At 32.7% G+C, this 17192-nt stretch overlaps 2 protein-coding genes and 1 long non-coding RNA gene across 5 annotated transcripts in view; 2 read left to right on the top strand and 1 right to left on the bottom strand.

The window, feature by feature from the left end:
• The window catches only part of LOC136418354 (uncharacterized), a 212240-nt gene that overhangs the window by 97659 nt on the left and 97389 nt on the right, over positions 1–17192 (bottom strand). The gene's annotated exons all lie outside the window — the stretch shown is intronic.
• The window catches only part of RpL27 (ribosomal protein L27), a 94713-nt gene that overhangs the window by 74649 nt on the left and 2872 nt on the right, over positions 1–17192 (top strand). The window lies entirely within an intron of this gene.
• On the top strand, positions 5655–16982 carry AP-1gamma (adaptor protein complex 1, gamma subunit). Of its 3 annotated transcripts, none has more exons than XM_066404371.1 (19): positions 5656–5976; positions 7409–7470; positions 7528–7669; positions 8287–8475; positions 8538–8711; positions 8768–8909; positions 8963–9058; positions 9123–9302; positions 9464–9611; positions 10194–10411; positions 10841–11000; positions 11072–11168; positions 11817–11909; positions 12361–12483; positions 12544–12661; positions 13320–13560; positions 13622–13821; positions 13873–13965; positions 14152–16982. In XM_066404371.1, exons 1-19 carry the CDS (start codon positions 5921–5923, stop codon positions 14251–14253), a joined length of 2634 nt encoding a protein of 877 aa, XP_066260468.1. In that variant the 5' UTR covers positions 5656–5920; the 3' UTR covers positions 14254–16982. The 3 variants fall into 3 exon arrangements, with proteins under 3 accessions (XP_066260467.1, XP_066260468.1, XP_066260469.1); XM_066404372.1 differs by lacking the exon at positions 5656–5976 and adding an exon at positions 6902–7349; XM_066404370.1 differs by having other exon boundaries at positions 5655–5976; positions 7409–7669.

Raw genomic sequence — 17192 nt, 5'->3', positions numbered from 1 at the left:
TTCACGTAACTGTTTCATTAGAAACTTTTGTACTTGTAACTAATCTAAATTTTTCATATTTGGGAGTTAAACTAATATAGATAGACTCTACTTTTTTAAAATATTTTGAAGGTCATATCACTTCCGGTTATACCGGAAGTCAAGGTCAACTTCCTTATTTCAAATGGAACACCTCGTATATTTTTACATGTCTAGATTCTAAATTTAATTCTGAATCGATTTCCATTAAGTGTCCCTATATCTAAAATTAATGCTTTTGCTGTAATTTGCGAGTAGAGACTCTCGTATCCGAACAACCAATATCCGAATATCTTAATATACGAACATTCTATTATCCGTATGTTCTTTGTGTATCCGCGCAATATTTCATGACGTATTTAGATTTACATGATAAAAATGTACTTTTTTGTATTCGACCGGTTAAATGTAAACATATTTAGTTTGAAGCAGATCACAATGGCAAGTAAACGGAAATGTGTAATTTTAACTATTGAAGAAAAGTACAAAATAAAATTAAAGATCTTGAAAATAGGGAAAGTGCAATGAAATTAGCAAGGAAAGATGATATTGGGAAATCTACAATAACAGATATCAAAAAACTGAAACAGAATATTGAAAATTATATACAAAATGTAGATTCCACGGATGGTAGTACCAAAAGGAAAACCTTAAAAAAACCTAAAAATAAAAATGTAGATGTTGCTGTCCTCCAATGGTTTAGTCAACATAGACAAAGGCATACCGATGTCTGAACCCATGTTATGTGAAAAAGCTCTACAATTCAACGATAATTTACAAGGAAACCCATTTAAAGCTAGTAATGATTGATTAGTAAAATTTAAAGCACACCATGGTATTCGACAGCTGGATATCTATGGAGAAAAACTTTCAGCGGATAGTACTGCTGTAGAAACCTTCAAAACAGACTTTAACAAATTTTTAAATGATGAAGGATATGAATTAGCAAATATTTACAAAGCCGATGAAACGGGGATAAATTGGAAAGCACTATCACAGAAAAAGTTAGTTTCTCGTCGTGAAAGATCAGCTTTCGGTCGCAAAGTTAGTAAAGAACGCATCGCTGCACTTCTTTGTGCAAATGTTACCGTATTCCATCAATTTCCAATTTTGATCATCGGAAAAAGTAAACATTCACGCTGTTTTAAACATGTCAATATGGATGGAATCCCTGTTTATAAAAATCAGACAAATACTTGGATGGATAGCAACATTTTTGTTGAATGGTTTGAAAAAGATGTCATACTAAAGGTTAAAAAACATCAATTAAAAAAGGTAACAGAGAAAAACTGTTTTGCTGATAAACAATGTTGGATCGCATTCTATATGTGACGTTCTTAACCATATAGACGAATTTATAAAAGTCATGTTTTTGCCCCTTAATGTAACTTCATTCAGTATCAATGATCCAATTTTAAATTAAAACAACACATAAACAGGCATCGTAATAGTCAAACAAGAAAAAAACACCAAAAAAATGTCAAAAAAGAAAAAAAAAATTCCCTCGCTATCCCTAATGCTTTCCCAGAGTCCTACATCAGGCAGGCTTGAAATAAAACCGTTTTAAGTAAATTCACGAAAACTTACAAAAAGAAACTACACAACAAACTGTGAAGAATTTACATGCTCAAGAACCAGATCAAATAACACTGAAGCCTTTATCAATTCCGAAGCTGTATCCCTCAAGAACGGTCCCGCGTCGATGAGGGTTCACAAAACAAACGAAGTTTTTAGTGGGTAGACGCTCTTGTAGTGAATCCCACACTACCTGGTCGCCGTAACATCTGACCAGGTGTCTTTAGAAGACTTTCCTTGAAAAAAAAAATTAACTTTACTCATCAGCCATTAGATCAAGGGATATATTTTAATCGGCTATACAGGGTGTTTGATGACTCGATACATTCCTTTAAGGGAGTGATAGAGCATGAGGTAAGGACTAAACCCAACTTACCTTAGTATCAAAGTCGATAATAACAAAGATGCAGGGTATCAAAGTTGAAAAAATAAATGATATTTTCTTTAATATTTTGCGATTTCTTCCAATTAATTTTGTAAAATTAGGATTAATAATTAACAGTTAATAATTCCTTTTAAGGACTATAACATTAATGGACGTAAAGAAATTCAATAAATGCTAAAATTATTTTTACCTCATTAGCTTTAGGTGCGTTTTTCTCGGAAACCGTTGCTTTTAGCGACTTCAATAAAGTATACTTTTTTTCCTCATCCCAAAAAACCCTCGGATACACAATTTTACAAAATTAGCTGGAAGAAATCGCAAGGTATTAAAGAAAATATGATTTATTTTTTCACCTTTGACACCCTGTATCTTTGTTATTATCGACTTTGGTACTAAGGTAAATTGGGCTAAATTTAATCCTTACCTCAAGCTCTATCACTGCCTTAAAGGAATGTATCGAGTTACCAAACATCCTGTATATTAGGTGGTAAATTTAATTTTTCCCGCTCTCGACCATGAAATACTAGATCTGATCGATGCGTTTCGACTGTCTATTTACATTTCTTTTGTAGTTCATACATTTCTAAAAGTGATTGTGCCCTGATAAGTTTGATTTCTCAAAGTCAAAGTTATTTTTCAATCGATTTAAAATGAACCGCGATAAGTTGTTTTTTCGAAATGTTCTTCCTCACTATTTTGACCTGAAAAAAACCGCAGCTGAAACGCATCGCTTATTATTGAAATATATGGCGATGAAGCTCAGTCAGAAAGAATATGAAGAGTTTGGTTTGAACGCTTTCGAAACGGTGATTTTGACGAGAGAGATGAAGAACGTCCTGGACAACCAAAAAAATTTCAAGATTGCGAACTGCAAGAATTGCTCCACAAAAATCCAGCTAAAACATTTCTAGAGTTATTGAATACTTTAAATGTAACCCCTATGGCTGTTTCTAAACATTGGCATGCGATGAGAAAAATTCACAAGGAAGGAAAATGGTTACCACACGAGTTGCTGGAAAATGGCATTTTGAATCATTTGTCTATTGCGATTTCATTGCTTGCTAGACAATGAAAAAAGAGTTTTTTGTGGCATATCATGAAAAGTTAATTTATTTTTATAATCCCAAGTGGAGAAAATCGTAGGTGGACCCCGGCCAATTTTCCATTTTAACGCCAAAGAGGAATTCATGGCCATAAGACCCTACTCTGTATTTGGTGGGATTAGGATGGTGTGCTGTATTGCGAGCTTTTGTCTCAAAATGAAACTGTCACAGCTGAACGTTACAAACAGCAATTACACCGACTGAATGAAAAAAAGGCCATCCATAACCCATAATCAACGCAAAATCATTCATGGTAACGCTAGACCACATGTTGCGAAAAGCGTGAAGCAAACACTTTTAGAGCTGAACTGAGATTTTCCCACATCCAGCGTATTCTCCGGACTTGGCCCCCTCAGATTATCATCTCTTCCGATCTATACAACATGCACTTGCAGACACACACTTCTCCGGTTATGAAGAAGTTCGAAAATGGGTGGATGAATGGATCGCCTTGAAAGATTTTACCGCCGTGGGATTTCCTTATTGCCAAAGAGATGGGAAAAGGTCATAGAAAATGAGGGAAAGTACGTTGATTAGTGTGCTTACTCAACTTTTCTTCGAAATATAACATATTTGAACACATAAAACGGCAGGAATCAAATTTACCACCTAATAGAAAGGAGTTGCTGAAAAATATTCTGTTTACATTTCCCTCGAATGAAGAGGGAGTGATAGAGCAATATAAAAACTAAATTCAAAAGACTGCTTTTACACGGTGGCAAATGCGTGGAGCAATATTCAAAGCACTACATTAAAAAGAGCATGGAGAAAACTTTTGATGCATGAAATTGAAGAAATTAGCGAACAAAAAAGAATAGTAAAAGCAGATGTTGAAAAAGCTGTCACTACATTGCATAGATTACCAGTATGGGATTGCGACAATAATGATGTAATGCAATGGTTTCAGTGCGATAAAGACAACAGTAGTGATGAAGATAACATAAATTCTATACAAATAGAAGCACCAAATGAAAGTAACGATGAAAATATACCTTCTCATATTGAAGCATTTGAGTAATTTAAAAAAGGACTCAATGGTTTGAGGCACAACAGGAATGTAATTCTACGTAACTACTTGTAATAAAAAATGTATGTGGTTTAGCGGCTAAAAAGATATTGGACACTTAAATATTAAGAGAAACTGTTAATTTTGTTAATTTCTATTTAAATAAATCATGGTTAATGCAAAAAAAGCAATTGTTCTGTTATTCGAATATTCCGCTATCCGTACACTTTTGGTACCACCCTATTACAATAATTCGAATACGGTAGTCGCTACGGTACTTTTTTTTCACTGGTAACAGTTATTTACAATTCTCCTTTGATTTTTTGGCGACAAATTCTCCATTTAGTCTTGGAGAACATAGGTATGAATTTTTTTGCTCGTTGATCATCAAGTAGGTGTAATGTTACGATTTGTCCACACGGCATGTTATGTATAGTACAGTATGTCCACAGATAGAGGGCTCAAGAGGACAAATGGATAAAAAATGTCGTGTTTTGACAAAAAGTAATTCTCGATAAGTCTCTGCTTCTCGAAAAAATACGATTTACGAAGATAACTTTGAATTTTTTTAGACAGTGTGCTCAAAAACTATGAACACATGAAATGCTATCAAGAGTAAACTAGCTTTATTTCTTATTTTGGAGCAAAATGGTAAATAAAAAACAGATTTCAAATCTTATCCAAAGTTTACATATAAAATTCAACTATTCCAAAATTGTTTATAAATAAATCAAAATAAAAGTTAGTAAATATTACTTATTCAAACACACCTCCCACGTATTCGACGCATTTCTCAAATTTAATATTGTGAAATTTGTTGTCATGCTTGTTGTGAATACGTGAAATGAGGTGAAAAAGGTAAAATTAGAAATTGTTTGAATTTTAAAAGAAAACTAAAGCTTGAAATACTCAGTTAAATTTTTTTATGTAAACTTTGGGTAGAATTTGAAATCTGTTTTTAATTTACCATTTTGCTCCAAAATGAGAAATTATGGTAGTTTACTCTTGATAGTATTTCATGTATTCGTAGTTTTTGGGCACCCTGTATAAAAAAGTTCAGTTATCTTCATAAATCATATTTTTTCAAGAAGCAGAGACTTTTTATCAAGAATGACTTTTTGTCGAAAAACGACATTTTTTTGTCCATTTATCCTCTTGGGCCCTCTATCTGTGGACATGCTGTAGAATAATCAAATTTGTTGCAAACAGTAGTGTAAATCCTCTTTTTACAATAAGCCTGAGTTTCTCGATTACTTGTTTACATTGGATGTACTTAGCCGGTATTATTATTGACGGCGGACGACGAGATTTTCCTAATTTTCTTGCTATTCACCATGCATCTTTCTCTTGTCATGTGCAGCAATCTACCTGGTATCCGATAAATGAAGCAATGAACGAGATATTGCGTCTGCAACGATCAATCCTATGATCTTGAAATGATCTATAAACGCGACATTGCAGCCTTGCGTATGAGCATGCCATTAATGTGGTCCATACATCCGTCTACCCAATCTTTTATCAGCTTATCTACCGTATTTGGCAGATGCAAGCACACCTATTTATTTGACCCACAATTTGCAACATTAAGCAAATAGGTAGGTAATCTCTTGCGCTAAAGATAAGCCACACATGATGTACTTATATGTCGGCATGCGATACGGTACTGTTCCCACCTTTACGCATATAATGAATACACCTGTTAAAAATAAAATTGATAACATGACTTATCAGCAGAGAAAAGCAGTCGTTTATTTTGCTTAATCAAAATCTAGTAGAGGCGAGTCATGCGTATAGTTTTTGATTTCATGTCTTTTGCTACGATTTTCGGTAAAAATGTATCCGTACTATGAATCAGATTGGAGTGTTTTGCCACCCGAAGCCAACAGAAGGTAAAGCGACACAAATACTCTTAAAAGAAATAAAAGATTCGTCAATGGGCTTATTAGCTAGTTTAGGCCCAATAGGTCAATGTGCTGGCAATCATACGTGGAAGATAATTTCCATAGAAACCACGAAACTGAACAATACGGCGTCTTTATTTGAACGCTTCCATGGATGTTATCCTCTTGGTAGAGTTGCTAAGACTTGGAGCTATTGGCGCTTAGTGTGTAGTGTAGTTATATTTCTGTTCCAACAGGAAATTCCAAGGAAAAATTAAATATACAGAAACAGTAAGGAACATGTGCAAACAGCCCCAACAGCTGTATGGTGTATATTTCTGAATGTTTTTGATGTTTCAAAATCGATTTACCTTTTTGTTGGAATAGATCTTCTGCTTTGTGCTTTTTTACGAGATTCTGGTTGTTTTCATCTGGACCCTGTTTCTATGGAAACATGTGAGAGTGAGAGGGGCATTTTCCTCTATGTTGATTGGTCACATGTTCCTATAGAATGTGGCTCTGGCGCGTCTGCGTATTACTGCGTTTTTGAATAACGTTGCAGTTTATTGGGTTTTTTTGTTTTTACTAAAAACATTAAACATTTTAATAGTTGTAATGAAAGATGATTAAAATTACTGTTACTAAGTGCTGCATGCTGGGCTTCAGATACAATTTATAACTTAATCGCCTTTTTGTTTGTGTTTAGTTCAGTATTACAAAAATCAATCATAAACCAATAATGAACGTATAGGATAAAAGTGATAATATAAATTTCGATTCAGAATTACCACATCGTTGTTGGCCCAAGGCATTATGCGCTACTGTGTCCTAAATTCCAAAGTTACACCTCGATCTCAAATCTGAAACTCGTATCACGTCACGGTTTTTAGCCGTCATTTGTCAATGACAAGATGCTAGTCAATAACTGTCATATGACGTGACGTTTCAGGAGGCCATATTGAATATTTACGTCATATAAAATCAAATTCTAGTTTGTGTAGGTCGTCAAATTAATTAAATATTATAATTGTTCTTAATAAATCTCTATTGTTCAAATGAGGTCCAGTTTCTAACAAACAGGCTAACCTGAACTAAAGGGTTTCGTCAATTCAGTGACCGTGAAAGTGACGTACTTATCTGTTTTGTATGTCGGCTGTCAACAGCAGTAAGGTGCATAATACAGGTGAATCCGTGTTTTGGGGCCCCACGTTGGAGGTTTTCTCGTCCCAAAAGCAGTGTTCAGTTCGCCTTGAAACGTTCTCAAAAACCTATTACAACTGCTAATCCTTAGCCTAAATGAGTGTGTTTTTGCCTTTAACTGATAATTAACCTGGAAAAGAAGTTCATACATAAAGTACTAAAATGAATGCTTCAGAGCATGGGTAATCTTGTGTTAATTTAGTGTTCTGTGCCCTTCTTTACTAAACAACATTAATTTTAGATTTAACCCGGCTTTTAATATGGCCACAATCAAACAGGTTGTTAATGAGGCAATTGAAAGAGGTAAGTGCTCCAATATGGTTCAGTTTTTGGTTGCTAATTTTTTTGTTATTGTTTCAGTTCGAATGCCAACACCTATGCGACTTCGGGACCTAATAAGACAAATTAGGGCAGCCAGAACTGCTGCTGAAGAAAGAAGTGTGGTTAACAAGGAATGTGCCTATATTCGCAGCACCTTTCGAGAGGAGGACTCTGTGTGGAGGTAAGCAACTCTTAAGTTTGAGAAATGATTTTAATTCAAATGCTATTTTATATAATATTGTTAATTTGAAACACAAAAAATTGTATGTTAATGTCAGTTACTTGAGCATTTCTTTTATTTTAGAATGCGAAGCAATTAAGGTACTGAGTTATTTAATTGTGCATAAATATTATTGAAGTTAAACTTGTTTCAAATTGAAAGGTATAGGAATATACACTCAATTGAAGTATGTACCCTATAGCCTACAAGCAAAACATTAAAAAAATGCATATTTTGAGGGTCAATCTCAGACTATAGCACGACTTATTTAAAAAGTAATTTTTTTTATGTAGATACATGTATATACATATATTGTTAGATATTAATTATTATTTATACTACTGTTAGTCATTGTTTTTATTTTGTTACAACATAATTTTTTCTAACCCAAGCTTATGTTTTCTTCATTAAGTAATATTCTATTGTTTAGGAGCCAGAAACATCCAATTCATTTCTCATTCTGTTTATAGCATAATAGCTGATTGACAATAATTAAAAAATGAATATACCCGCGACATATCTGATATTTCCACACATATTTGACATTTTTTTTAATAATCAGCCCTTATTTTTTCCAGATGCCGAAATATCGCCAAGCTTCTTTACATCCACATGCTGGGATATCCTGCCCATTTTGGACAATTGGAATGCCTGAAATTAATAGCTAGCCCGCGCTTTACTGACAAAAGAATAGGATATTTAGGAGCTATGCTACTTCTTGACGAACGGCAAGATGTTCATCTTTTAATAACCAACTGTTTAAAAAAGTAAATTTCTCAAATCCTAAGCTTTTGTAAGCAAGGAATTAATAATATGAATCTTATTTTAGTGACTTAAACTCTACCACACAATTTGTAGTAGGATTAGCATTGTGTACATTAGGAGCAATCGCTTCACCAGAAATGGCCAGAGATTTAGCCGCCGAGGTTGAGAGATTGATGAAGTCTCCCAACGCTTATATAAGGAAAAAGGCTGCTTTGTGTGCATACAGAATAATTAAAAGGTATTTTTTACACTTGCCAATCTATTTCCCAGTTATCATTTAATAATTTCTGGCAGGGTGCCAGAACTTATGGAGATATTCTTACCCGCAACAAGGAGTATGTTATCTGAAAAGAATCATGGGGTCTTGATAACTGGTGTTATTTTAATAACTGAAATGTGCGAGAACAGTCCTGACACTTTAAATCACTTTAAAAAGGTATTTATTTGTTTTTATTATTTTCTTAAGTTTTCATTTTTGAGTTGTTTTAGATTGTTCCTAATTTAGTAAGAATTCTGAAAAATCTGATACTTGCGGGGTATTCCCCTGAACATGATGTATCTGGAGTTAGTGATCCGTTCTTACAGGTAATGTTTTTCATTTAAACAAATACAGGCCTATGAGATTATTTATTATTTTATGACATTTTAGGTAAAAATACTGAAATTGCTTCGTATCCTTGGAATCAATGATGCTGACACATCAGAGGCAATGAACGATATATTAGCTCAAGTAGCCACCAATACAGAAACAAGTAAGAATGTTGGAAATACCATATTATATGAAACAGTTTTATCTATTATGGATATCAAGTCTGAGAGTGGCTTAAGGGTAAGACATCTGAACTATTTAAATTTTATTCACTTTCTCAACCAGTTCGCCAACAAGCAAATTTGCTTTTTGTCTTAAGACTTTCTGTATATTTGTCATGACAAATACAGTGTTTGACAATGGTCACTGTACAATTTTCATTGGCATGCTGTGACTTTTAGGTTTTGGCTGTAAATATCTTAGGAAGATTTCTGTTGAATAACGATAAGAATATTAGATACGTAGCGCTAAACACTTTGCTGAGAACTGTGCATGTTGATACGTCGGCCGTTCAGAGACACAGGACGACCATTCTTGAGTGTTTAAAAGGTAAGATAGGTCTAGTAATGTCAAATTATGTTGATTATTTGTAACATTTTTATTAGTGTCTTATTAGTAATTATTAATTATTGAAAATTTTATTGCAATTAGTCAGGGAATAATACACTTGATCCCGTGAATACTAAGAATAAGATTTTTTCATGAAAAAGCTGATGGCTAATGGCCATTAAAGTAATATGCTCTCAGTGTTATATGTAATTGAGGGTAATTATTTTTTAAAGATGTTTATGATTATGAGATAAGTAAGGGAGACGGGGTACACCGTCAATTTCGCTTTTTAAATAGAATACTGTATATCTTTGCTTAAAATAAAAGAACTCTTTTAACTCATTTTAAAAAATTCGTAGGTTGTTTATGAATTTTGGTGTCAACATGAAATCGTTGGTACAATAAAATATACTCTTATTTGGCAATTTCTGTTTTGTACCATGAACAGCAAATGTTTATATGGAGCAGCTATCCATCCACACTATTTTGGCGTTGATCGAATCTCGTACAGAGACCGCTTTATGCAGTTGCTGTGCCATTTTACTGCCGATATACATTGTCATAAAAATATTCTGTTTTCAGATCCGGATGTTTCAATTCGACGAAGAGCAATGGAGCTGTCATTTGCCCTCGTGAACTCTCAAAATATTCGAACTATGATTAAAGAGTTGCTGTTATTTTTGGAAAAAGCAGACCCGGAATTCAAGGCACCCTGTTCGAGCAATATCGTATTAGCGGCGGAGAGATACGCTCCTAACAAGCGGTGGCATTTAGATACTTTATTGAAAGTGTTGGTTGCGGTAAGTTTATTGTCAATAATATGATTCGGATTATTTCGTTAAATTTTCATTTTATTTATTTTAAGATTTTTCTGAAAAGTTTTACAAGAATAACACCAACTTCAACTTAATATCTGCATAAACTTATACTTTTTAAAATAAATCAAACGGCGTAACTATTACATGTTAGATTTTAATAATTATTTATCATGGAAATCGGGGATACTATAAAAACATGAATTTTTCATTATACCAAAACTCTCTTATTATGAAGTATATTACTAAATAGCATCTAGTCCACACAGGACACATCTCAAATTTCATTAAAATCGATAAAAAAAATTAAAAAATCTCGGCTTGAAAATGATTTCGGTTTTATCTGATATGGTCGTGTCCCAATGAATCATTCTATAAATTGTTGTGTAATTCTATAAATGTTTGATTTAACAGGCAGGTAACTATGTACGAGACGACGTAATATCGTCGACAATCCAATTGATTTCGGAGAGCACGAGTCATCAATCATATATGGCGTTGCAATTATATAAGGCGTTATCCGAAGATATGCAAGACAGACAGCCTCTAACGCAAGTAGCTGCTTGGGCTATAGGTAAGTTTTAAGTTTTTGAGGAAATCTGTGATTGTGACATATAACAAATTTGCTTATTTTTGCTTTATTAGGAGAGTATGGAGATTTACTGTTAACTGCTCAACCTGATGAAGAACATGGAATTTCTCATCCACCCTCAGAAGAACAGGTGCTCGATATTTATCAAAGGTAATGATCAATGCTGTTAGTTTTACTTTTGTTGCTAATAAGTAACCTCAGACCATTTCTTTCCAAGACTTTTCCAAGATTGGTTGAAAGTGATTTTCTATTGGCTTCTGCAAACTAGATAGTGTTGAAAGGCGACTTTTCCACAATATTTAAACCAATAGTACTTTCTAGTACTTCCTTTAGATAGAAAATTCCTAATTTTCATAATTTAAAAAAAAAAAATGTACACATTCAAAATTATGAAAATCTTCATGCTAAAATAGCTAATATGAATATCAAACATTTTAATCTGTAGTTAATAGAAGGATCAAAAATATTTTTTAAACAATTTTCGTTATGGTTTTATGTAAGCATTATTATGTTTTTGTGTATAATAAGAAAATATTGAAAGTTGACCGCTTGTTTCTGCCTTATCATGTATATAATTATTTTGGTCTCTTGCTAATTTAAAAAATATAGGATTTTGTACTATTAATTCAAATCGTATTCGCACAATAAAAAATATCTGTCTTGTAAGAATAATAAGTAAAAAATCTTTTATTGCGTTAGAGTTACTTAATATCCGGTATACGAAATACAGCGTTACGCCAGGAGCCTACTTAATCTATTATTATGAATGTTAAATTTTGCTGTTTTTTCATATTTTAGGTTGCTTTGGAGCCCGCAAAATAGCAGTTCTACCAAGCAATACGCCTTAATGTCACTGACTAAATTGAGCACCAGGTTTAACAATACTACAAAGTAAGTTACATGCATGGTTTATGTACCACAAATAAAATAATGATTCCGATACAACATTAAGGATTGAACGCACGACATAAACAAAGACCAACTTAATTGCATATTATTCAGCAACTGGATGATTCGATTTAAAGAATAATATTTGAGAAATCTAATTAAAAACATACTCTTTCAAATGCTATATTAGAAAATTATACTTTCCATTTAACAATTTTATAAATATGTATGTAGAACCGTACTTCGTTTATGGAGAGTTAATTTTAGTGCCATTATTCGTCCCTCTTCAAAATATTTTTGACGTGTTCCAGAATTTTTCTTAAATGTTTTATGGGGGTAAGTTGGTGGTTTTCAAACAAATACTCTATGTGTGACTTTCATGTTTATTTTATGCCCTTTATAATATTTTTATTAGTAGTTTTGACATATTAACAGTTCTTTAATTGTGTTTCAGTCAAATCCAACAAATGATCAGTTCCTTCCGGTCTAGTATTCATATAGAGTTGCAGCAGAGGGGAGTAGAGTTCTCTGAACTGTTTGGGAAATATACCCATTTGCGACCGGCTTTATTAGAAAGGTAAGTTATATGTTATTATTCATTTTATTTGTAAATTGAGGTTTGTGTGTATTGTCAAAGAATGCCACCAATGGAATTAGTTCGTCAAACAGATGAAAGTGTACATACGAATGGAGACGTGGATAGTTTAGATTTGCCGTCAGAGGAAAGTAGTCCCCAACATGTGCCTAATGAATCGGTAAGTCAACCCTTCTTAAATTGACTCAAACTTATGCATTTTTATGCTGAACAAGGTTAAGTTTTAAAATTTATAATATATCTATTAGTTCTAAAAAATGAGTTTATTTATTCAACTAGTTTTTACACGTTTATATGTACGTTTAAGTTTTCAATAAGTTAATGGGATCCACCTTACATGCAATTAAATTTTTATGCGATTTCGAAAATTTCGAGGGAAGTAATTATTGAAAAACACAAATATTTAAATTTATTATTTTTTACGTAACTAGAACCTAAAACAGGCGATTTGTGAAAATAAGTGATTCGTAATTTTTTATTTTTCAATTAAATAAATAAATATTTAAGTAATTACAAAAGTTTACCAAATAGTCTTATTATAGATAAAATAATCTGCTGAATCTAAAAACGTTAAAAAATTCAATGTGTCTCTTTTGAAATTAATCGAATTTCCATTCATAATCAAAATCATAAGTTACTTCTTATGGAATCGAAAGTAACAGAACATTTAAAATTATCCAGAAAATGTCTTAATGTTATCGTGTATAAATGGTCCAAATTAGAAATATTTATATGAAATGACAAAAAAGTTACATGATGTACCTATTTTCTATGGTTATCAGGGTAGTGAATTAAAAATTAATATTACTCCTTTTTAGAACGCCTTATTAGATCTTCTCGGAGGCGACTTGGACGTTATAAAACCTACAACAGAACCGTCAAAACCGCCTCCAGTTTCGAATTCGAACAACCAGGACCTTTTGGATCTGTTAGGATTAGGTCCATTAAGTGACACGGCTTCCCCATCTACCGAATCTAACAATTTGGGTCTAATTTTAGAAAGTAATGCCAATGTTTTACCGACTGTGATGAATAGTCAAAATTCGAACTTCTTATCAGGTAATAGAAACATATTTTTATTAGTGAGCTGAAATATTGATACCAATTCAAACATTTTCAGATGGTTTGTTTAGCCCAAATCCAATAGAATCTGTAAGAAGTAGCATACCTCCTCTAACAGCGTTCGATAAAGAAGGTTTGAGAATTTTATTTTCATTTGATGGTGTAAGAGAAAACGGCACTGTAACCATTAATGTGACGGCGACAAACGATTCCTTGTCCCCTTTGACTGATTTTCTATTTCAAGCTGCAGTACCTAAGGTAAGCCTTTGGTTCACTTAATGGTCACAAATTGAAAGAGGTTTTTTGCAGACATTCCAAATTCAAATGCTTTCACCGTCTGGAACTACTTTGGCACCCAATGGTGTGGTCACCCAGGTCTTAAAAGTGACTAATCCCGGACAGGTAGATATTTTCGTTGCAACATAATATTCGTCTCAGTTAAAGCTGAGACACTTAATGATTCGATTAGTCAAATAATTATTTGAAAATGTATTCGAATATATGAAATAGAAAGTAAAAAATCAAGTTCAACTATACTACAAGCATGATCTTTTTAAAAATAAATTAACTATATTTTCCTTTATACAGAACATGCTACGAATGAGGATACGAATTTCATACACCATAGACGGCAACCCGGTGCAGGAACAGACGGAAGTAAACAATTTCCCCGGCGAGCTGTGGGAATGACTGATTGTTACACGTAATAATTGATTACGTTTCAACTTTGTTATGTATAGATGATTTCTATTTATCAGAACTTTTCAAATCGTATTTAGAAAAACCACATGTCAAGAGGTGATTGGGGAGACTGTTACATAACAGATACAGTGTTGGACACTATATTTCTGCCAATAGGTACTTTCGATCTTATTCTGACGTTACCAAAATTTTATATTTTTTCCTAAACCATCATCGTCATGTTAGTGAATAAACTTTTGTAATCATGCATGTGAAAACGTAAATAAGTGACACTATGAAATCGTTAAATACAACTTACGATTTAGAAATTCTAGAGGAAATATACCTTAGCAATAAATCATATGATATAAATGAATATTTGTGAGGGTATTGTTAGCCTTAATGACTTACGACATCTATTAAGGATTCTTAGTAGCTGTTGTCCGTTGAGAACTGTTGGCCATCTCTATTATGAGGTATGTTAAATGTGAATAACAGTACCTCATGTGAATTTAAAAATGTAAAGTTTATGTTGGTTCAGGAAAAAATATCAAACTTTGTTAATTTTATAATTTTCGTAACATCAATAGTAACGGAATTGATCATTGATCACAATATAGTGCCTCACTCAGATTTTGCTTTTTCAAAATTTTGTATTGTGAGATTGTGCCTTCAAGTATGGACGTTTAAGGTGTAAGCTAGCCGATAAGGCGTTTTTAAATTTATGTACACATAAACAAAAGTGCTTTAACAAAATGTATTATACATTTGGTTTTACAGTGTTTGAAGGAAATGTAACAGCTCCTTAACATTCCTATGGGCGGTTCTATTTATTGTACAGCCGATTACAAGCCCTGAGGTATTATATTTTTGTTTCTCCTTGAAATTGTAGGACAACATCTATCTGTCTATCTGAACTTCTGGCTAAATGAAACTGGTCAATTTATACTTTACGTGGCTGTTTCAGATATTTTTGAAAAGGACGCAATAGTAGAGGTGTGCTTTGTTGAGAGTCAATGGTTCGTTTACCAACTAGCAAATGCGAAACTTCACTTTTTCCTTTCATGATATATCCGATAAAATTCGGCCCTGTTACCGGCGTAAGGATCAAATTTTTAATGTACTGCACAATTAAGAATATGGGGTTTTTAACTCCCTGAAAATCTGACAAGTCTTTTTCATTTAGCCAGATGTTTATTCGATACCCAGGGCGATTCATCGGACACAACTACTAAAATCTTAGGTTGTCTAGTGAGATTAAAGTGGTGTACATATTTTAATGGTTGATTCAGTCTGTACTTAAGTATTACTTACAATCTTTTTATATTAATGTAATTACCGATAATTATTTATATTTATTAAAGTGGATCCACATTTGAGCATTTTAGCCCGAACGAACACAACGATCCAACCGTTCAAGAATAATGGAATAAGCAATTTGAACAAGAATTTGGTACATTTAGCACGTTTAGTGCATTCTCTGCGCTCCAATTTATGGCCATTTCCTGTTTGGCTACGTGATTTCTTAAAAAGTGATAATTAAATTGTTACGATACATTGAATTTAATTGTGAATACAGGAATAAATTTAAAAGAATTTATGCTTTTTTTCTTCTTATCGGAATGGCGAATGTATAGTTATAATTAATTTTTTTCATATGAATACACTTATTTTTGCACGAGATCTCTTCCAGGAGCGGTGTTTGGAGTAACTTCGATATCGATCACATATAACACGTTTCGAATTCCAGCTTTTCCCGGGCAAACAAGGAATTGTAAATTATTTAGATGCATTTTATCATTTTTATTAGTGTAATTTTTAAATATTACTAGATAGAAAAAAACCATTGAACGGAAGTTAATAAGCAAAATCAGCTCTTGAATATTGAAAATATCTCGTCTATGTTAATATCTCGCTCCACACGTAATACTTGAGCAAATCAATTTTACCGACATTGCTCGGAAGAACTTCAGCTCGTTAAGTTTGGCCCAGTGAAACGTACACTGCGAGTTTTGGTTGTTCAGACCCAAATGTTCAAATATGGACTCACATTTACATTATGCAGTTTTTCTGTGCTGAGGATATTCATGTTTCAGTGCACAGGGTATTTATTTTATCTGTCTATAAGAATATGTTGAACCAATTTTTTTACTATTACCTTAGAAAAAATGGTATATGGCATTTGAGTTAATATCACCTTTAATCATGAGTTACAGAATTCTTGTCACTTATTTAGTACATTGTCATGAGAATACCTTAAATATGTCGTTTAAAATTATCAGTCGTATCACAAACACTTATCTGTAACATTAAAATATTGATTTCTTCGCCCAATAATCGCAATAAGAAATGCCCTATATTTTGTGATGATAATACTTCAGCATGCATGTACAAGATTTTGATTAGTTACTCTAAAACTCTCCATTAGAACTTCAAAGAAGATAGGATCATAATTTAATATCGACACTTTTTAATATGTTAAATAATAGGAAAAAGGTGTCAAAATTCTGTAACTTGTTTCCACTCGGCACAGTTAATCCTGATTATTGTCCAAGTATAGCCATTAATGATCCTATTTCACAACTAACTAAGTAATAATTATTATTAATTTGTGATGAACGGCATCCTTTATTCACGAATTATTTTTAAGAAATTAATGCTTATAATTTGTTATACCTACACTGTTATTTGCGTCCATAATATAGTTGATAAATTATAATAAATTGTAAATAATTTAACTGGTAATTTTATTTAAGGATGTTATTCAAAGGGCATTTCATTTGAAAGGAAACAATACTATTCAAATTATTTTAAATAAGCAAAAAACCTGTCCAAATAAGGTTTTCGATGTACGCAATATTGCTTGAAACTTAAAAAATAAAAAATGTAATTCATATACCACAGGCTTGTGGTCACAAATAAGCATAATTATCCAAATGTCGTAGATG

The sequence above is a fragment of the Euwallacea similis genome, chromosome 34 (assembly GCF_039881205.1).
Source record: "Euwallacea similis isolate ESF13 chromosome 34, ESF131.1, whole genome shotgun sequence".
NCBI classification, from domain to species: domain Eukaryota; kingdom Metazoa; phylum Arthropoda; class Insecta; order Coleoptera; family Curculionidae; genus Euwallacea; species Euwallacea similis.
The sequence above is the reverse complement of the archived record's forward strand: the minus strand, read 5'-3'. Positions and strand labels throughout refer to the sequence as shown.

What these genes read in the sequence shown, in the direction of transcription:
- AP-1gamma (XM_066404370.1), top strand. Translation starts at nt 5,921, where the DNA reads ATGTATCCGTACTATGAATCAGATTGGAGTGTTTTGCCACCCGAAGCC. An exon ending in CCACCCGAAGCCAACAGAAG is followed by an intron (nt 5,977 to 7,408) that starts GTAAAGCGACAC and finishes CATTAATTTTAG; the next exon opens with ATTTAACCCGGCTTTTAATA. An exon ending in AGTCTGAGAGTGGCTTAAGG is followed by an intron (nt 9,303 to 9,463) that starts GTAAGACATCTG and finishes TGTGACTTTTAG; the next exon opens with GTTTTGGCTGTAAATATCTT.